At 40.6% G+C, this 21384-nt stretch overlaps 2 protein-coding genes and 2 long non-coding RNA genes across 8 annotated transcripts; 1 reads left to right on the top strand and 3 right to left on the bottom strand.

Annotated features, from left to right (window-relative positions):
• The first annotated feature begins 247 nt into the window (after window positions 1-247).
• Window positions 248-17333, top strand: LOC106742322 (serine proteinase stubble). Of its 2 annotated transcripts, XM_014615184.1 has the most exons (11): window positions 249-809; window positions 10019-10335; window positions 11270-11303; window positions 11512-12026; window positions 12463-12645; window positions 13294-13408; window positions 13475-13639; window positions 14410-14665; window positions 14999-15276; window positions 16214-16368; window positions 17095-17333. In XM_014615184.1, the coding sequence occupies exons 1-11, from the start codon at window positions 707-709 to the stop codon at window positions 17260-17262; spliced, it is 2289 nt and encodes a 762-aa protein (XP_014470670.1). In that variant the 5' UTR covers window positions 249-706; the 3' UTR covers window positions 17263-17333. The 2 variants fall into 2 exon arrangements, with proteins under 2 accessions (XP_014470661.1, XP_014470670.1); XM_014615175.1 differs by having other exon boundaries at window positions 248-809; window positions 13294-13639.
• LOC106742499 lies at window positions 11930-12550 on the bottom strand. The gene is made up of 3 exons (XR_001374273.1): window positions 12450-12550; window positions 12113-12210; window positions 11930-12015 (listed from the first exon to the last, which is right to left on the bottom strand). It is a non-coding gene; the product is annotated as an uncharacterized LOC106742499 (long non-coding RNA).
• On the bottom strand, window positions 16308-17416 carry LOC106742484. Of its 4 annotated transcripts, none has more exons than XR_001374271.1 (4): window positions 17327-17416; window positions 16818-17225; window positions 16630-16740; window positions 16308-16391 (listed from the first exon to the last, which is right to left on the bottom strand). It is a non-coding gene; the product is annotated as an uncharacterized LOC106742484 (long non-coding RNA). The 4 variants fall into 4 exon arrangements; XR_001374272.1 differs by having other exon boundaries at window positions 16630-16933; window positions 17039-17225; XR_001374269.1 differs by having other exon boundaries at window positions 16630-17225.
• An 895-nt stretch (window positions 17417-18311) lies between these two features.
• On the bottom strand, window positions 18312-21364 carry LOC106742388 (bipolar kinesin KRP-130-like). Its single transcript, XM_014615282.1, has 9 exons — window positions 21207-21364; window positions 20994-21112; window positions 20568-20918; window positions 20227-20451; window positions 19951-20130; window positions 19632-19854; window positions 19428-19549; window positions 19088-19345; window positions 18312-18933 (listed from the first exon to the last, which is right to left on the bottom strand). The coding sequence occupies exons 1-9, from the start codon at window positions 21307-21309 to the stop codon at window positions 18850-18852; spliced, it is 1665 nt and encodes a 554-aa protein (XP_014470768.1). The 5' UTR covers window positions 21310-21364; the 3' UTR covers window positions 18312-18849.
• Between the last annotated feature and the right edge of the window lie 20 nt (window positions 21365-21384).

Raw genomic sequence — 21384 nt, 5'->3', positions numbered from 1 at the left:
TCGCGACGTCCGTACGATCGGCTACCTCGCGCCGATCAATGGCGAGGCCGATCGCTCGTCTCTCTCCTCGGCGGTCTTGTTTTCCGCTTTCAGCTTTCGGAGATCTAAACCTCAGCCGGCGAATCTCGCGCGCTCCGTCGCGGAAGCGAAGAGCACAGAAGTCTAGCCCGCCCCTGTCGGCAACCCTATCCCCTCCGGACAGCGTCCGTAAAGCCGGTCGACGCTCGTCCTCTGTCTTCTTTCCACCACCTGGCTCTCCTCACCATCTCTCTCTTTCTCTCGTTCCCTCGGCCTTCTCGGCCGTCCTCGCCGCCGCCGCCGTGCTCAGGTGGGGGTCCACACACCCTGACCCACAAGTAGGCCCTGATCTCTACCCAGTCAGTCCATCCGTCTGACAGGTCGAGGTAGGCGATGCGGGCCCGAGCCGCACGACGACAACATTGTGAACATCGCTGAACTCTCTCTCTCGCGGTGAAGAGCAGTTTGACACGCACGTGATCGAGTCCACGCGAACGAGACACAGTGTGTATCGGTATCTCGTCTCGGAGGCGGTTTCTGTTTCTCTCTCTCTCTCTCTCTCTTCTTCTTCTTCTCGTCCTTCTCCATCTCTCTCATTCCCCGTCTCTCGCTCTTCCTTCTTTTCCTCTTCACCACTCGACTCCCGAGCGAAGGAGCAGGAACGGAGGCGGCTCGAGGGAGGCTGAAGATGATACTGAGAGTCGCCCCTGGGGGCATCGTCCTTTTGCTCGCGTTTGCCGGGACGGTCGGCGGTCAAGATGACGATTCCTTGGCCAGCACCTTCATATCAGGTAAAAATTACCTTCTTCGCGCCGTAGTGTACGGGAACGTTGCTTGGGACAGGAGTAGACGTCTCGTAGAAGTTCCTCGTATCGCGTCCGTCTAACGCGCTCCTGTTTCCCCGAACCGTGTCGAACTCCTGCGACTCATCCGAATTGTCCGACGAGGACCGTGATATTTCGTTCGACCCCGCGAACGACGGACGTTCGTCAGCTAATGCGAAAAGAATCACCGAGATCTCTCACATCTCGATTCTCACCGATGTTTCTCGTTGACTCGCGCGTCCGAGAATCACCGCTTTTACCGGTACTTACCGGCCTCCAGAACGGTTCACCGAGAGGAATATATTTGTAACTGTAATCATTACAGTGGAGAATTACAGTACAGGAGAATCTTTCCAGCGAGCGTCCTCGTATCGTCAGTGACAATGACCTTACATGAGTTTCATTTACGAGAAAACTTGAAACAATAGTTTCTCAACGCCGGTAATTGTTTCGCATTTTTTCCAACTGTTTTTCCCCCCGTATGGACGCCGCTACGATTTTACTGGATTAAAGGAAAGGGTAGTAGTTAAGGCGAGAAGTAATTCTAATTTCTCGCGGCGTTCGAGCGGCTTCTCTTCGGTGCAGTTCGAGGCGCAGCCGACGATCCAACGGATCATCTAACACTCCCGTGAAATAGTTATCGAAAACAAGTTCTCTTATTGTGGACTACCTTGGGCCACTTGGCCGCGTCCCGAACGGTACCGGGGAGAAAAAAAGTGCTCAAACCGTTTGGTAGCTCAGTGTATATACGTGACGGAACGTGCATCGGACGGAGAGAGAAGGCTCCGGGAAGAAACTCGCGAGTTCGCCGAGGATGCCCTCCGTGTCCGAGGAGTTTTATCGCGCGCCAGTTTATAGTCTCTCTCGCGCGGTTTACAGTCGTGTACAATAACTCGGAGGCGGTTGGAGGATGAGAGGAGAACCGCGAATGAAGCTCGAAGTCGTAATGTTTAACAAAATGCAACGACGCGCCGAACGGGAACCGAAGGTTTCGTCGGTTCTCTCACGCCGGCTACGATATCATCATTATCGCTCGATAATAAATTTGCGAATTTGCAATCCAAAGAGACGCCACAAATCATTACTTCGGTAAATTTACGCGATTCTCCCCGGTCTAAGGACGCCTGAACTTTTCACCAGTTTCTTGCCTTTAACCTCGATGTTTCGACTATCCAAGCTTTCGAACTAAATGTAATTAATTTTATTCAAGGCTCCTCACCGCAGCCATCTTGTCTTGTGACGTCAGAAGCGAGAAAATTCATACCCCGAATTCTATACGTTCAAATAAAAAGGTACATCGATAAAATGGCATTTGTGATCAGCGTATTTGTATAACGCTCCGAACATTTACCTTCTGCTCGAACGGTTAATAAATAATTGTAAAATTAACGTGACAAAATCGCGAGAAAGATAGGTAAAACAGGAATGTTGCCTGTCGTGTTAATTTTACGGTTATTTGTTGATTGTCGGAGCAAAGGGAAATTATTCGAAGTATTTCACAAGTGTGCCGAATCGATCGCGAATGTCAGTGTTTTGTGAATACATTGTTTTTCATCCGAACATATACCGCAAGAATTGTCGGCGTCTCCAAATCCAGAAGACGTTCTTCAGTAGTCTTATTATTCAAAGGACGTCTTTATGACGTCCTAATGTTATCTGGGATGCGTTTTCTCTCTTCTGACGTCATCGAACAAAAATTGATCGCAGCGAGAGAGCCAAGAGAGCTTAATATTAATTTATTCGATTGAATTTAACGTTGACCTCAATCAGTCTTCGATTTGATCAGTTTCATTGAATTCCACTGCATTCTCAATCGCAGAATACTACCGTCGGCACGTGATAATTATAAGACCGGACAATTCTCGAGCGCGGCTCTCCTCCGCAGCTTCGCGCGCCGCTGCGCGCCGATTCGATTTTCCTCAGCTCGCGAGCGCTCGGCGAGCAGCCGCGATTTTTGTACGCGATGCACGTAATATGGTCGACAAAAAGTTACCCGGTAGTCGTGACGGCAACGGCGACGACGGTGATGGTGGTTTCGAGAAATAGAAATTCGCGTGCGCCGCCGACGTATGCGGCGCACGCTTTTATAGGTAGAATCTGGAAGGATGCGACTGTTCCACTTTGAGGAGTTGTGTAGCGCTATGCGGATGACGGTCGATTCGCTGGCGGTAACAAGGCCGCCGCTAAGCTTAAAAACTAGGAAGCGATGCGCGCGCTCGCGCTCTTCGAGCAGCGCCGAGCGAAACTTTCTGTCCTTTAACTTTTCCGCCAGTTTAGTTCCGTTTTTCTCGCACGAGAGAGATATACGTCTCGCAATCGAATTTCGCGGCTCGAACTCTCCTCTGAAGTCTGAAAGCCGAAATCCAAAGCGCCCGTCGCGTTCACGCTCGAGCGTGGGCCGAATTTTCGTGTGTTTGTGTGCTGAGACAGTCACGAAAAGGTTGCAACACTTTTTTTTTTTTGTAAGTTTCGGAACGCGTTCTGTGTCCAATAGGAGGATTTGGTTTTTTAGTTCGTTCTCAGGAGATACGTTTTCCTTGGATGTGAGATTCGTCGCGAAACCTTGTTGGAAATATTTTACTGGAAATATAATGAAAATGTATTTGAAAATTCCTTTCAATTGATCCCGTTTTATTATTATTTCACCAATATTTCGGTGGAAAATGATTTTAACCGATGTTTCAGCAATTCTTCTTTGAAAAAATCACGCAGCTTTCAGTTATGTTCGGTAAATTTTATATATCCGATATTTCAAAATTTTTTAATTATATTTTAACAATATACTTTACCTCTTCTTATATTTCGCAGTATTTTACATCGTAGTTTAAAAGGAAAATTATGATTCATTTTTATATATATTCAGGAATTTTTCATTAACTTTCATTTCACTTCTCATCGATTACATAGTTCTGCAATATATTCCCATCGGGGAATTCATCGAAAAAAAAGTGTTACAACCTTTTTATGACTAATCACATACGAATATGAATCGGATCTCGGAAGACTAGAATTATTCACTCGACTGGTCGGTTCCCTGGAACTCGCGATATTCGCGCGGACTTCCTGTATGAGACATAACGAAAAGTTCGTCAAAATTGCAGAAATCGTGCGAACCTAATTAAAGCGTGATGTCTACGTGCGCGCGCGCACACACACACTTTACATGACATGGGAAATCTTTCTACGGACTTGGGACGATAAGATCAAAATTTAACATTGTGTATAGAATTTTTGTCTTTGTGTTCGCTTTGAAACAACGCGTTCTTTCTTCTTTTTTTAAATTTAAAATTTTTAATTCATGTTTCCTCGTCGCAATCATCTTAATTAATGACGTCAGAAGCGAGAAAACGTGTGTCGAAAATTCTCGAAGTTCGTTGAAATAAAAAAATATATTTGTAAAAATGCTCGCGATGCTCGCGATCGAGTGAGCATATTTGTAAAATATTTCGGAAACTTTTATTTTAACAATTTTAATAAATATCCGTCAAAATTAACGTGATAAAATTATGAAAATAGACTGAAAAGAAAGATTGCATGTCATTGATTTTATGGTTACTTTCAAATAAATACTAGCAATAATATAACGTCAAGGTTATAATTTCCACTCAACAATATAAATGCAATATAACGCGTATATTATGTAACAATTACATTATTGAGTCGAAAATTATAACATTTATTAGGTTATTGTTTGTTAGAACAGTAGGGAAGTTTCCGAAATATTTACAAATGTGTTGATCGGTCGCAAGTGTCGTTTTATGAATATATCTCTTTACTTCAACCCAGACCACAAAATGTCCAAAATCGGGACATAAAACGTATTATGTCCCGATTTTGGACAATTTATGCTGTCTAGCGACGTATTTCGAAAGAATTTTGACTATGCATTTCCTTGCGTTTGATAACAGCAGCGACCATGAATCTTACCAATTCCGATATATTACGTATTTCACCATCTCAGTCTGACTAAACTGTGGAAAAAAGAAGTTTGATCGAATTTATCTGATGATGAACCAATCAAACACGTTTTAGTCGAAAGAGACAGAATCTCTGGTTGCAAGAATTGAATTTGGTTTGTAAGAACCAGAAATTCCGTTTCCTTCAATTAAAATGTGTTTGGCTCGTTCATCGTCGGATTAATTCGACTGGACTTTTTCTTCCGTGTAAAAGCCTTAGCAGATTGATTCACTATAGTTTTAAGACGATATTTTATGCCCTAAATCTTTGTCTAAATTATTACTTTTGCGCTCTATTTCGTTATACAACAGTTTGTCATCAATCACAGACAGAATGTCTTTTTAATTAAAAATCTCAGACATTTATAATTTAAAAGACAGTCATTAGATAGACATATTTCGGTATATTATCTGTATCGTGACTAGCATAAGTGCGTTAAAATGCGTTCTCGCACAAGAAGCATTTTGTCATTATATAAAAGATCATTTGATGCCGTAAAAATTGCGGCAATATTACGATGATATTCTGATGCCATAAATATCTCCGCTTATTTTGCCCGAGAAGAGAAAATTATTGTAGTAACAAGGTGTCAATATTTTGATTAAAATTATGGCATAGTAAATTTAAGTAAATTTTCGTATTTTAGTATTTTAAAATTAAATAAAATTTTAGTATTTTCCTAAAACAAGCATACCTTAAACGTAAAATTAATATTGACAAAATTATGAGAAAAGTGGTTTAAGATGAATGGTTCCGTGTCAGATTAACTTTGCGATTGTTCATTGATTGTTCGAGTAAAAGAAAAGTGCACGGGCAACTTTACAAGTGTACCGAATCGATCACAAGTGTCATTTTGTGAGTATATCTTTTTATTTGAACGTATAACCGCAAGAACGCGTTCTTGACATGCGTTTTCCCGCTTCTGACGTCATCAAACAAGGACAGTTACAGCGAGGGACCCCGGGAGCCTTAAGGCGCAAAACGTTGTCTTTAACTGATGAGTCTGCGATGCAACCGAGGAGGAGGTTCTAAGAATCGAAACCTACCGAACGTTGTAATATATTGCCGCTATAAAAGTCAGCCGGGGCCCCCGTCTCGGTGAGATGATAAAACTTTCTCCGGGATTTGTTTAATCGGAGCTCCGTTTTACAGCGATCATCCCGAGATTACCGGTTCTTAATCGTAACTGTAAACGCGGTGATTACGCGGGCAGAGAGTCTCCTGCATATGTAATTCATTCGTCGGCGGGGCCGAAATCGAATCCGCGTTAGACAAGAGGAGTTGGCACGTGGTGACGGCGAAGACAGCTCTATAGTCGCCGTGCCGAGTCGAGCCGCGCTGCTCATTAACTACCGTTATGTTTGTTTGGTCCGTTATGCCCGCCAAAGTGAAACCAGCCGGGGGAGTTGTATATCCGTGCGAATTTCTTGCCGTGCCCCGCGCCCGCCGCATACATTGCATATATGACGAATCGCGCATCCGCTCGGCACTTTTGCGCTTAACTTTCATCCACATACACACACAGACACACACAGAACGGTGACGTCGGTCATTAACACACGGCGAGATTTCATCGGCGAAGTCGCCTCTGTGACGAACGGGCGCGACGTTAGCGGCCTTTCATTCGGGCCTCCCAGTCGCGAGAATTTTCCTCTTCCAATGGGAAGATGTATCCCCTGAGAATCAAATTAGAAAAACAAACTCTCATATCGGACACGGGATTTGCGATTTTCAGAAGTTGTAGAAAAAGTTGCCAATTTCTTGCGACTGACCGTACAGAATTTAAATTTCTTGCTTACCGGGTTAAAACTGGGTGTCTCGAATGAGGCGGTAAGTTTTTTTTTTAATTTAGCGTTAGACGTTGTTTTTCAGTTTCTAGAGAAATCAATGGTGCCAGAATGCGGACGCAGCTTTATCGTGAGATAGATAGGGGGGATACAAAGAGGAGCTACGTATATGTGGGCGATACGAATGAAACAGCTGAAACACGTATATGTGGGCATACAAATGAAAACAGCTGAAACATGTGTGCTCACAGACGTGGTCCTCTGAGTGAGCGTACCCCCTCCATTTCCTTATCCATTGAGCCACATCTTGATTCTGGCATCACTGGCTGAAACAGATTCAAGGCACGTTGACCGCGTCTGACGTCGACGGTAGGCAGCTTTGTTCCCCACGCGATCGCAAAATTACAGTAAACATGCCGGATAACAAAATGATGTCACGTTGCGCTCAGCACGCGTTCATACACTGACGTAACATGACGTCTCAAAAATGCGTACAAATGCGTGCGCATATATGCTGCTCGGATGTCATGTTCATGTCTTCATGATTTCAGAGGGAAATCTTGTCCAATAGCTTTAATCGAAATCAAGTCAAAAACGCGCACGCATATTTGTATATCATTTGTGTACATCTTGTGTTGATCACGTAATGATCTTTAAAATAGTATTAGGTTGAAGTTATAGATATGGCAATCGCATTGTGATGAAACGTGATCGTCATGCGGAAATCCACATAGAAATCCGCATGGTTTGTGAAAATTCATATAGGAATTCACCTGAATTCCTATTTACCACCTGGATTTTTGGCATAAATCATCAGGAGCAACCGTGGGATTCCAAGTGGATTTCCACCTGATTTTTTTGAAAAGAGATCAGCATGTTACTGTAACTTGCTAATTAATTTGATCATATTATTTGGCAAAACTCACAAGGAAAAATCCATGCCAGTAAACTCATGCAGTGAAAGAAAAAAAGTGCTACATCTGAGTAAATATCCAGCATAAAAAAATTCGAAAAACGTCTGAAAGAGTCTAAAGACTTTTTAAGACATCTTCATGACGTCTTTTGTGCTGCCCGGGTATTTATTAAAGAATATTAGAGTAATTATTTGACTTGAGTTAAATAAATATTACTTGAATGTAAGACACTGAAAAGAAAAAGGTTACATTCAAATAATATTCACTTAATCCAAGTGAGATAATTACTCCGATACTCCTTAGCAAATATTTACCTGAACGTAGCACCTTCTTCTTTCATTGTAGTTGGCGTATGGTAAAGGGAATTCTTTTCGCGCGACAGCTACGAGATAACTCGTGCTTGGCAGCAAACGTGTGAAGAGATACACGGGAGACTTGAAATCTATTAACTTGAAAACGGTGTTGACGACGAAACAGGCAAAAACATCGACGTAATTGTAAGGTGATCCGATTTAGAGACGTCGGGCATTTGAACGGGTGTAATTTCAGGCCAGTCTGACGCGCTTCAGACGGATGTCGACTTCAGGACTCAACGGGCAGGATATACGTTCAAGAGAAGGATATGACTTCATCGGTGCCGAAGAAAGAATGAAAATTACATAATCGTCCACGTTGTTCTGAGATTCTTCAGGATCGTGTGTTCCTCAACGTACCGGTACACCTTACGATCGTTTTAATCCATAACACGGATCGTGTTATAATTAAGGAGATCGAAACCGTCTTCCGGAGATGGCGGACGCAGGTTTCTTCGCGTAACTCTGCGCGGGTATAATTTGACGTAAACAATCCTCCGGCTCTCGGCTGGACTCGGGTCCGAGAACAGAAAGTTCCCCTCGGCGGTCGTTAACTTCCTTTCCTAAAGCTGTCAAGCTGATCAAGTTCGGTCATCCTTGACCACTTCGTAAAATTACGTATGCAAGAATTCCAGCCGCTACTCGCCGACGGTGCCCACGCACCTGTAAATAGATATACAGTTACAATTAACGACGGATTAAACGATGCCGCAGCGTCGTAATACTGTTGTAAGTTTCGTAAGAAGATAACTTCCCTCTCTCTTTCTCTTTGTCGAAACCCGTTGTCGCGGCGTGAGATAATCGAAACGCCGGATTTATTATTCCGCGCCACCGCCGGCAGACTCGAATCGATTAAACTCTCTTTCTTTCTTTCTTTCTTCCTCGCTCAAGAAACTCGAACCGGGTATAGCCGATGTAGGATTTGGCACCGTTACAATACCGAGCGCTGCTGCTGCTCGCCCATGCGTCCTCCTTCTTTCAACAATGAACCTGTAAACGTAAACACGTTTGTTTATTGTTCGTTTATCGTTTATGCGCTATGTTCAAACCGAATTTGTGTGTATTAAAGGGAATGAATTCCATGTTAATAAAGATAAAAGCGAGCGAGTCAAGCGCGAGCTGCTCACCTAAGATCCGGATGAATAATTTTGTCACTTTCAATAAGCAGGAAACAATAAGTCAATTTTTGGAAACATCGATTTCACATGAATTTTGTGAATATTTTGACACAATATCATATAAATGTTTTTAAATTGTTACTCGATAACGTAATATTTCTAGACATTGAAATCACAATGTAGAAATATTACTTTTAACGTTTGGGCCAAATATTGTTAACACTGACGTTGTATACAACATTAAGAATGATTTGAAAACGTTACACGTTATCAAATTGTAGTATCATTGTACTAACGTAATGTTGATGATACTTACTTATTAGTTTGAAACTCAAATAAGACACTCAGATTTCTTCATTCTCAGAGTTAGGTGTTTTTTTCTAGTTTCTAGAGAAACGAATGATGCCAAAATGCAGATGCAGCTTTATCGTAAGACAGAGGGGACAGACAGAGGAGTCACGTATATGTGCGCGTACAAACGAAAACAGCCGAAACATATATGCAACACGTATGTGACCCTCTGTGCGTGCACCTTCTAGTTCCCTCAACCACTGAGCCGTATCTTGATTCTGACATCATTAGTTGAAACATGATTTCTTTACAGATACATAGACCCATATTAACAGTTGTTACTTGAAACTCGCCTCAAGTGATAATAAGATTTGATTTAGAGCTAGATGTGAGTCCTCAGCTGAATCACAATTATAAATCTAACGTCACATATATTATATGGTTCAATTAAAGAACTCAAATGTAACTTTAAATTCAGATCCGAGTGTCTCAGTGGGGGTAACGTTTCAAGTAACGACTATCAATATATGTGCCGTAATATCAGATGTATTATACAATTCAATTGAGAAACTCAGGGAGATCTCTGGATTAAAATCCGAGTTTCTCATATGGGACAGGTTTCAAGTGGCGATTATTTCAATCGCCTATTGACTATTAAGTTAATTATATACCTATTGACTAATCTTAATCGAGCTTAAAAATGAAATAATGCCGAACAGGTTGTAAGATTCTCGCTTCTGGTTTATGGGTACGCAGGTTTCCTGCATTCCTTGACGAACACAGCGAAGATCGACGACTGCCCGGGAGTATGCGTGCACGCGCTGGCGACGTTGATGTGCGATGACGTCCTGGAAGACGTGCAGTGTCCCACGGCCAGTATGCGATGTTGTCTTCACGACGCGGTGAACGGCACCGGCTCGTCCTCCGAGAACGCCATCGATGACGAGGAGCCGACCTCTACCGTGTCCACGACGACGGTCAAGACGACCACGATTTCTACGACGACACCCGCGACAACCGTCACGACGCTCAGCACTCAGTCAACTTCCTCTGTTTCAGCAAAAACCACACCGGTACGTCCGGCAAACTTGGCGTTCGAGAAAATAAACTAGGTTGACATGTCGAATACTGCTCGAGAAAGTTATTGCCGGACAGTAAAGACATATCGCGTCGTTGATACGTCGTGTTTGATAAGCCATTAAAATGATCGCCTAATCGTGCGAGCCGATACACCGATATTTCGTGCGTGAACCAAGCAGAAATATTTAATAGTCACTTTAACACGACAAGTACAGCGATCAAGTTTTCAAACGTAAGTCTCAGCCGATAATTCAGGCTCTTTTCAATGGTCGCTATGAAGAAAGTAAACATATAATTATATTGTACTGAAATATGATACCTTTGTAATATAATATTATAATATGAGGTGATGATATGCCCATAAATAATTAAATATATTTTATATTTTAAAATAAAAAATGTTTAAAGATATTTATAGGCAAAGCTTTTATCCTTTAATCGCTAATATAATAAGGTTGAATATCTTTTCAAGATACTACAGTAAGAAAATATTGTTTATGTGCTGCACAGCTAAAAAGTGAAAATTGATAAGAGCTTTGTAAATACTTGATTATGCTTATAATACTAATTGAAATAACTAAGTATAAAATCAAAATATATAAATAGGAATGAAAAAAAGTTTAAATAAAAAATGTCGTTGATTATTGTTGTGAAGTTTGCAGATAACACGTCGTGGCAATCTCTAAAAACCACTGCCACAATTCAAGTACCGTGTATTGGCTCGCAATAGTTTTTCCACTTAACTATTGTTTGAATATTTTGGAACCTTTGAATTTCTTTTTATTAAATTGCACACTGCGTTTCAATTGCAATTGTAATGATTGCTAGAAAAAATCGTAATTATTTCCTCCTCGTCTGAATCGTGCTTTTCACGTCATAGCGCGCTATCAAAAATATTATATCTTATGTGTTCTCTACGTTTTGCAGGGAAGCCATAACGAGACCACCGATAAGTCGCTCAGTACGTAAATATTTTGCGTAAAGTATATTTCTTTAATGTAATTTCTCTTTCTCTCTCTCTCTCTCTTTCTCTTTTTATGTTTGCTATAAATTTCGTCGATAAACTGGTCAACAAATTTCGTACCATAAATTGTATCCTTCTTGAATTGAAATTTCTTCTATTTATGTTTACGTATTGAAGCAGAAAATGACGTTCGTTTTAACTTCAGCGAAAACGTGTTCGGGGATCTGCATGAGCGAGAGGATCGCCAATTATTGCGACGCCGTGCTGGTGATAGACACCCTGTGCAAGTCGGGCTTTAAGTGCTGCGTGTCCCGGGACGCCTTCGGCGACTCGCCGCCGCCTGAGCTCCTGGTGATCGACCGCACGAGATCGAACGAGAATTCCTCTCACAACGACGAGAAGCACAGCAGCGATGCGTTCAGCAAGACCACGCCGATGACGACACGGCCGAACACCTCCACGACGAACGCCTCCACGACGTTCATCACGACGACGACGACAACCACGACGATGGTTACCAGACAACCGCCCCCGCCACCATCGACGACGACGACGACAACGACGAGACCGAAGCCGGTGCTGCTGAAACCTTGCGGAGGGAAGTGCACGAGCGGTCTGCCTGCGCTCTTCTGCGAGAGCGTCGACAGTGACGCCGACTGTCCGACCGACGACTCCCTCTTCACTGTTTGCTGCATCAACGAACAGCTACCTGCGAAAACGGTAGTGTATTTATAACGCCATATTTGCCATATTCTATACTCCGTATTTCCTTAACGGAACGTCAGTTACAAATATTGCAAAGTTACTTGAGAATTGTTCGATCCTCTGAATCCTGGCATATTCTTGAGGATACAGCTCGATTGATTTCTCTCTATCTACGTCGTTTGATAAAGCGCCTCTGGAGCTATTCGGTGATAATTTACTTATCTTGGAGAAAATTTTCGTTTCTTCATAAATTGTCGAATTTGTCATTCGACACATTTTTCTAACTTTCTTCCTGCTAAACACGCATTTCAAATGAAACTTTTGGAATACTATTTACATTGATCTGATATTCCTAGATTAAAACAGCGTTAAATTTTCAAAATAAAAAACCGAGAAACAAAAAGTTAAAACTCATAAAGCAGTATAAGACGTGAGTACCAATCTGCTTCAGGAGGTACCGACGACGACTACGACGACGGTCCGGCCGTCTACGAAGGCTCCTCAGCTACCGCCGTGCCCTGGTTTCTGCCTGCTGACCATCATGGCAGCATTCTGTGAGCGGCCGAACGTAATCATAGTGAAAACGTCGACCTGTCCGGGATCTTACTGTTGCGATAATACGAAGAGTCTTCAGGTAAGTTATGGCATGTTATTGTGTCTCTGTCTATAAGCATAAAATAAAGAACGTTACAAGAGTATATAGACGTGGAAGAGGCTATTGTAGCTTTTTTCTTCGTAGAGATTCTTTTCAATTTTACTATGTTTTCTAATAATTTTAGAACAGTCGCTACAATTTATATTGTTAAGGAACAAAAAATGTATTTTAGTAGAACAGGCTTTAATTCCTAAAATATCAGTAGCGCGCATAAAATATAGATAATAAATCAAAGCAGAATGTCGATACTCTTCCCTGGGCTACAGAATTTTATAATAATTTTTATTATAAAATTTTTATAGCAATTTTTACTATAAAAATTTTACTATAAAATTTTAGTAAATTTTTCTGCACAAAATTCAAGCAAAAAATTTAATCAATAAATTTTCCTAGTAAAAAAATTTTACTAGAAAATTTTAGTAAATTTCTTAAGTAAAAATTTACTAAAATTTAGAATATTATATGATATAAAATATTATAGTAGTTTTTACTTTAAAATTCGCATATAATAACATTTGAGGACTCTTTCTTTTCAGTTTGTCGTCCTTCAAGTTGCGCTTGTAACAATAAAATGCACCAATTTTGTTCACAATGCTAATTTCTTTGTAACCTGTCCTTCATTTACAGTCACCGAGACCAAGGCCGAGACCTACCCTGCCGACGACCGTGTCGTTACCGCCGGACCCACGTCCGGAATGTCCTGGTTCCTGCATCGTGTCCTACTTGTCGTTCACTTGTTTCAGTAAGTACGCACGAGGAAATGTCACTATCGGGGACAATGCCTTACCTCATGCTTATTCATTCGCAGGAAACGCCGAGCTGACGAGCTTGTTCAAGTGCAAGAAGCAGGGACACGGGTGTTGCGCTCTGAAGTCTCTGATAAGAAACGCCACGGAGCCGCTTCTGACGAACAGAAACGACACGTTCCACGTCACACCCAGGCCTTACACCACCCCGCTCACCACGTCGATCTGTAAGTAATTTCACCGACTTGGAAAAAGATAGCCGGTCTTAGACAAAAGTTGTGAATAAGTCAACAATAACTCAGAAAATTACAGACCATAGAATCCTAGTATCGAAGGTATTCATGAGTAGTCGAATATCTCAAAATATCACACATTTAAAAATCTGTAGATAAAGCTTCTGATTGATTTCCAATCAATGCGATATAATAAGTCAAATACCTCACTCATATAAATAGTATATACTAAGAAAATATTGTTTGTATATCACACGTTCCAAATAGAAACTGATAACAATACTTCTTAGTTATTTGTGTGTACCTCTGTTGGAAATTTCCAGATTTATTCCGACGGAAATCCATAGGAACTCAAGTGAATCCATATAATAAAATAATAATAAAAATCGAAACAGGACATCCACATGGTGTGTGGAAATCTATACAGGAATCCGCATGGTTCGTGAAGATTTATATAGGAACCCTGTGAATTCCTATATGGATTTTTATAATATCCTACATAGATTCACATGAATTCCCTTGAATTTCCGTGGGAATCCACCTGGACATTTTCAACAAGGACGTACTTGGTGGACTTGTTCCCAACGTTTCGCGAACATCTCAGTTCGCTTCATCAGTAACAGGAGCAACCTGATACAGTTTGAAATGCTGAGACCGTTGGGAATAAATTCACCAGAAACGTAGGGCTCCACCAGGAAGCGTCAAATTCGACATTTCCTCACGCTTAGCAGCCCCGAACGTCAGTCAAGTCGTTAACTTCACAGACGAAACCACAACGGTCGCCACCACCACTAGAAGTCCCGTGTACAGTAAGTATGTTTGCGGCGTGAAGGGCACATCTCGCGGGCCGATTCAGGCCCGAAGTTCCAAGAGGATCGCACGCGTGGTAGGAGGCGAAGACGCGGACGCCAACGAGTGGTGCTGGCAGGTCGCCTTGATCAACTCCCTCAACCAATACCTGTGCGGAGGCGCGCTGATTGGAACGCAATGGGTGCTCACCGCGGCGCACTGCGTCACAAAGTAGGTGAAACGCGCTCGTTATAAGCGGAATTATTTTTCTCACGCGTTACGAACGAATCGACAAACTGAGGAAGGGATGGACAAGCTAGAAACTTGGGCTTTGGGCTAAACCAGGTCTTTCGTTCATCCGTTTCCAACGTTTCGTGAACATTTCGGCCCATCAGGAAGAGAGCTACAACCTGATACTCTGAATAGAAGGATGTCTCCTTAAAACGATATTTGATACTTCGTTGGCCCTTTTTTTTTTATTCGGCTTCAACCCGAAAGCCAGATTTCTCCACATCGCGAGAACTTGAAATATCCTCAAGTGTGAAAAAGCGTTTCTGTTTGCAGCATCGTCAGGTCCGGCGACGCGATCTACGTGAGGGTGGGCGATCACGACCTCACCCGTAAATACGGAAGCCCCGGTGCTCAGACGCTGCGTGTCGCAACGACGTACATCCACCACAATCACAACAGCCAGACGCTCGACAACGATATAGCGTTGCTGAAGCTTCACGGCCAGGCGGAGCTGAAGGACGGAGTTTGTTTGGTCTGCTTGCCGGCGCGCGGTGTCAGTCACACGGCTGGCAAAAGGTGCACGGTCACCGGCTATGGATACATGGGAGAAGGTATCGTGTCAACCTGAATCATATTTTTCTCGCCAAAGAATAGCATCATCTCAGTAAGCAAGAAATCACAACACAACGTTATTACGATGATATTTTATAACGTTCCTAAATATGTAGTTTTTAATGTTGCATACATCATCATTAACGATATTTGACCCAAACATTGAAAATAATATTTTTACACTAAGATTTCTTAATTTTAGGAATATTATATTATCTAGCAGCAGTTTATATATAAAATCATTTATAAAGTATTATGTCAAAATGTTTATAAAATACACATAAAATCAATCCCTCAAGAGATTGATTTAATGTTTCTTGCTTACTGGCCTACGTTATGCAATAATACATATCTTGATATCTGAATCTGTCGTAATGTGGAGAAATGCTAGGTCTGGCTTCCGGATTGGAGCCGGTTTTCTTTCAAACGTTTTGTGAACATTTCAGTTCACTTCATCAGAGAGAAGAGCAACCTGATATCACAGTGCTTCTCAGTAGGCATTCCTTCATAAATGAGTAGAATAGTTGACCAATCGAAAAATGTGGATATATTTACTTTTACAGGAGGATTATCTTACAAGAGGAATATCTCTTTAAATATCTTAAATATATTTTTCAAGGAGAATAGCTCTTTATGATGGAATAATCTTTTAAATACCTTAAATACTTAAGGGAATACCTTCTTAAATATTTAAAATACTTCTATAAGGGAATACCTTTCTTATGAGAAAAATTCCTTTAAATACTTTAAATACGTTAATAAGGGAATATCTCTTTAAATACCTTAAAATACCTTTATAAAGAAAACCCCCATTAAAGTGAACTGATGAATATTCACAAAACATTGCAAACAACTCCACTAGAAAGGCGGCTCCAACACGGAAGAGACAGACTTAGCAATCGATACCTCATCGAAACATTTGTCGATGTTTCATAGCTGGCCCTATACCTCTTCGAGTACGCGAGGCGGAGATACCGATCGTCAGTGACGCTGAGTGCATCAGGAAAGTGAACGCCGTGACCGAGAAGATCTTCATTCTGCCAGCCAGCAGTTTCTGCGCCGGCGGGGAACAAGGGAACGACGCGTGTCAGGTATGCTCACTTGTCCATATTGCCTTCAGGATTTCAAGCGTCTGATAAATTATCTGTATTATTGATATTTGCCTTAAACATGTTCACTAAGGTTTTGAGAAATTCTTCCTGCTTATCTTTTTTTTATATAATTATAAAGAGAGACTTGGGCTTATATTAATAGTCGTTATTTGAAACTTGCCCCAGGCAAGATATATTCAGATTGGAATTCAGAGTTAGATCTGAATTTTACAATCTTAAATCCGTAATATTAGTAATTACCTTTGAAATTTGTCTCAGGTGAGATATTCGCATTTAAATCTAGAATTAGATGCGAGATTTCCAGTTGAATTGCAATTGCAGGCATAACGTCACGTATATGATATGATTGAGCTGAAAAAACTTGGATGTAACTTTAAATTTTAACCAGAGTATTTCACGAGCATCGAGTAATGACTATTAATACGAACCTTAGTATCTCACTTGAGACAAGTTTCAAGTAACGACTATTCCCATACAGCAAAGACCTCCAAGGAATGTCCTACGTCTTAAAGACGTTCCCAGGACGTCTCTCGGATAAAGTATGCTGTGTGGATTAATACGGGCTTTCGTTTGTTTACATAGACATGTAAAGAGAAATTATGACTCACATATAAATCACTAGTATCAAATGTGTTGCTGTACTTAATACCTTTCACAATAATGTTTTGTCTAACGAGATACCGTACTGAGACGTCTTGTGTTTAGGGCGACGGTGGAGGTCCCTTGGTGTGCCAAGATGATGGCTTCTACGAATTGGCTGGACTAGTATCCTGGGGCTTCGGTTGCGGCCGGCAAAACGTTCCCGGCGTGTACGTGAAGGTCTCCTCGTACATCGGCTGGATAAATCAGATCATATCAGTGAACAATCTCTAGCTTATCTCGCATACGCTCGAATATACATCTAAGACATTTATTTATTGACGGAACGTTGTAGTACCTTGACGCGCTTGATGATACGTAGTACACTATGCTGCACGCATGCACGAGTAGAGAAGTATCGCGAGGCAAAACGGTACGCATGCAAATCGGCGGTGTGTGTTTGGGAAACAGGAGGCCGCTGCCAAAAATGATTCATCTTGTAAAATGTAGTGACGCTCACGACGCGGATTCTTCTTCGGCGATGAGTGACTTCGGCTCTGGACGCAGTGCGAGTAACGCTTCTCGTCAACGTGTGCGAAAATTTCACTCTTCTCTCTCTCTCTCTCTCTCTCTCTCTCTCTTATTTGTAAGTTATTCGCGACGTCGCCGCAGTTTTTGCCAGCTTCGAGAGCCCCCCTCCCCCTCCCCCCTCCGTTGATTTGATATTCCGACATTTCTCGTTTCTGTACTCCGTTAATTGTGCCATCAAGTGCGTATATTGTTTCTAGATGACAAAGATATTTTTCTACGTACGACATAATGCTTCTAAATAATGACTCGATCATTGTTGATTAATTAATTAATAGTAGGGGAAGATATAATATGTGCGTTATTTATTTATGTAGAATCACGTAACACGGAAGTGAGGAGCCAATTTCACGAATATACATATCGCTCGTACTCTTCAAGCGAACAGTATTGATTTAACCTTAATAATATTCGCTTTTCGACAAGGATCTATCTTGAATCAAGCGATAGTTTAGTAGTAAGCTGTACAAGTATTACTATTGAATATTATTTAATCTCATTTTATACGTGAAACTGGCTCTACCACCCACACACACCCACACACACACACACACACACACACACATGTACACATTTCTCGCCGGAATTTTGAAATTCTTACATCCATTCTCATCGATTCTGAATATGTACGATTATTCTGTGCTTTGTATATTATCGCATTATACTCGTAAGTTGTCCTCTATATACATATATTTATATATATATATATATATATATATATATATATATATATACTTAGGATCTTCATTATCGAATCCAAGTGTTAGTGGATTGTACATCTCGATATCAAACTTAGTAATTAAGCGCACTAAATACGTACTTCATAAGCCATCGTAAACGAAAAGTTTTCTTTTATTTTCCAGCGATTGTGTGCACACCACTTTGTCCTTACATGAGAAACTTTATACTGAAGATTAAAACAATTGTATAGAAATACAGTATTCTGAAATGAAGCTCTCGGTGATACAATTAATTCACACAAACACTCAACAAGCTTGTTAACAACTTGTTTCACTGCTAAATCGCGTCGAACAACTCATGTGCGTCCCGTCGTTTATATTAAAAGCACATTGAATATATATGTAAATTTAAAACATTTAATATATGTAAATTTAAGAAAGCTATATACAGTTCTGCACACTTCTCTAGGTGGATATATCTACATAATTATATAAAAATTTACAAACAAGGAATTTCTTGTACAAGAATTAGTGCTTGATTATATATAAAATTACGATAAAATTCGCAGTATATATCAACAAATTTAATTACATTCTTCAAGTCAGCAAGTTGCTAGCGCTTTATTCTTCTCCCGATGAATGATTTCTTGAGTTTTAGTTTCCTTGATTTTGCAGACTTGACATTCTCCTTATTATCCTGAGAAAGATTTTTTCTCCGATTAAATCAAAGTATAGCAAGCAGAGCAAATATTGCTTCTACGGTATTTTTATATGTGTATGCTCTTACAAAATTAATTGGTGTTAAAATAAAGCCCATCTTGATGTTTATGCGCAAGAAATGATATACATACCTCCGTGTAAATTTCTGTTTCAGACTGAGGAGAAGATATCGAGATTCTGGAGAAATCCAATACGGATTTCTTGAAAGAATCAAAAATATCTTTCGTACTTGATTGCTTAATGTTCGAATTGATATGCGGTGTGGACGTAGAGAGCGGTAAGGAGTACTTGTTCTTCTTGTACGGTGTGATTTTGTTACTTATTGGTATATCTGACACAGATAACGGCTTTTCTCTCTCTGACGTAGATTTCTTCGTTAATATTGAATCCTGTAGAACACGGGCTTGCATTTATACATTTGTAATGTTTTATAAAATTTTACTTCTCAATTAGAACACGCCAATTTCTTACAGAATCATCCGCTTCTTCTATGCTTTTTTTGCATTCTCGAAATTTCTGAATAAGTTGGTCATGCGGCAATGTCGTTGCAAGTTCACGAGGGTATGAAAATTCTTTTCTCGATGGGGTCGAGCCTTTTCGTATGGAAGAAATACTTGATATTATTGTAAATTCACACATTTAGTTGACCAGATTAAAATGATAAATGAAATAAACCTGTTTCAACGTCGAGGCATTGGTTTTTGGTGAATAATTCGTCGATCTGCTGTTGCGATGTACGCAAATCTTTAACCATCTTATTACTCCAATTGATTAATTCTGTGTCCTGTACCATTAATTTATTGCCTATTACCGTGGTGAAATCTGAAATCTTGGTGTGTTGCTTCGTCATAAATTCACTGTGAGCGAAATTCACATCTTCCACCGTCTTGAAGATCATCTACAAAAAACAAAGTATTAACAAAATGTTATATAAAAAATATATTTGTAGTAGTGTGAGAAATCAAATTAATTGCGCATCTAGTGCCTCGCATACGTCAGTTGTGGCAATTGTTCTGTTTTTATCCTCGATTATTTCCTTTTGCAATTGCTGCACGTTGGATTTTACATTACTGCTGTACTGCTTCAATGTGGCGCTACCGGTACTTAAGTTTTGCTCCAAGTTATTGATTAGTGCAGTTCCTCTTTCCATAATAGCTTTATCAGATGTCTCGGCCTATTTTAATAATTAAAAAATTATTAGATTACAGTCGTTAGATCAGTTTTGTCTCGAGTGTTTCGTTAACACATTTTACATGACAATTCGCATTACCTCCTTCAAACTGTTGTCGATGTTGCTCCTAATTTGAGATACGTTGGTCTGTACAAATTTCTCCAAGTTATTCCGTGCATTTATATCCGCGTTACAATTATGCGCAGCTTGATCGCATATGTTGCTACAAATTTTATCAATGTGATGCGACCTGTTAATATTTTCGGCATAATTTTTCTCACATTTGTCCAAGTGCATAAAATCGTGCGAGAGATCCACCATTTTCTGCGGGAACAAATACGTCGTGTCGTAACGCTATGATGACGACTGTATAAAATTTGCTATACGATGATAGATGTGTTAAAATATGTCGTCGGAGATAAGAGACGCGTGTGATATACCTTTCCAAACACTTTGTAATCCTTGACTATCTGTTTTTGGTTTAGAAACATACAGTTAATATGTTCGTTAATTTCGCTTAAATTTTCACGGAAGCTGTTGCACTCCTTGAGACGATATTTACAAGCGGCTTCCACAACGTCTCTCGCATATGCCGACACATCCTCCAATTTCCGAGAAATATCGTTATTTAAAGTCTGTAAGTTCTCAGCGACACTTCCGTTGCCCTTTAAGAGATTGTGAATATCTGGCGCCAGTCTCGAGCAAATGGCGGTTAACAAATTTTTCTCGTACTCAATTATAGCCGACGTATCTTGGATGTTCTTATCTGCTAAACTGTTATAGCGCTCGTACTAAAATATTTACGAAACGATCAATTGCGAATTACGAGGAGCGTTAACGAAAGTCTCGTCGCGTCAAGAATTTACCGTAGTTGCTGTATCCTCCGTCAATTGTTCGGTCATACTCAAATGATGAATAATTAGATCTTTCAACATAGAAGGAACCAATTCCTTGATACTTTTAATTTGTGCGGCTATATGACTTTCTATCAAAAACATATTTCAATAGATACATTTCTCTGTTATATGCAGCATCTGTCGAAAGTATTCGATTGTTCATAAACAAATTCTCACCCTTACCTACTTCATCCTTTGCCGACAAGAAAAATTGTCCGATCTCTTTTGCGTGAGCCGCTAGATTGTCCTCGATACTCTTACCCCGCTCTGCAAAATCACTCTTCATTTGCGATCCAAACTTTTCATTTTCCTCTTCTACTTTTCTGTATCGGCACACATCAATCTCGTTAACAAATTTTAA

Source organism: Dinoponera quadriceps, unplaced genomic scaffold (assembly GCF_001313825.1).
Source record: "Dinoponera quadriceps isolate SergipeBrazil2010 unplaced genomic scaffold, ASM131382v1 scaffold3, whole genome shotgun sequence".
Taxonomy (NCBI): domain Eukaryota; kingdom Metazoa; phylum Arthropoda; class Insecta; order Hymenoptera; family Formicidae; genus Dinoponera; species Dinoponera quadriceps.
The sequence above is the reverse complement of the archived record's forward strand: the minus strand, read 5'-3'. Positions and strand labels throughout refer to the sequence as shown.

Coding starts and splice junctions, on each gene's coding strand:
- LOC106742322 (XM_014615175.1), top strand. CDS start 707: ATGATACTGAGAGTCGCCCCTGGGGGCATCGTCCTTTTGCTCGCGTTT. Junction 10,336..11,269: donor TTTCAGCAAAAACCACACCG/GTACGTCCGGCA, acceptor TACGTTTTGCAG/GGAAGCCATAACGAGACCAC. Junction 14,666..14,998: donor GCGGCGCACTGCGTCACAAA/GTAGGTGAAACG, acceptor TTCTGTTTGCAG/CATCGTCAGGTCCGGCGACG.
- LOC106742388 (XM_014615282.1), bottom strand. CDS start 21,309: ATGAAGAGTGATTTTGCAGAGCGGGGTAAGAGTATCGAGGACAATCTA. Junction 20,919..20,993: donor CGGAGGATACAGCAACTACG/GTAAATTCTTGA, acceptor TAAATATTTTAG/TACGAGCGCTATAACAGTTT. Junction 19,346..19,427: donor TAGAAGAAGCGGATGATTCT/GTAAGAAATTGG, acceptor CGTGTTCTACAG/GATTCAATATTAACGAAGAA.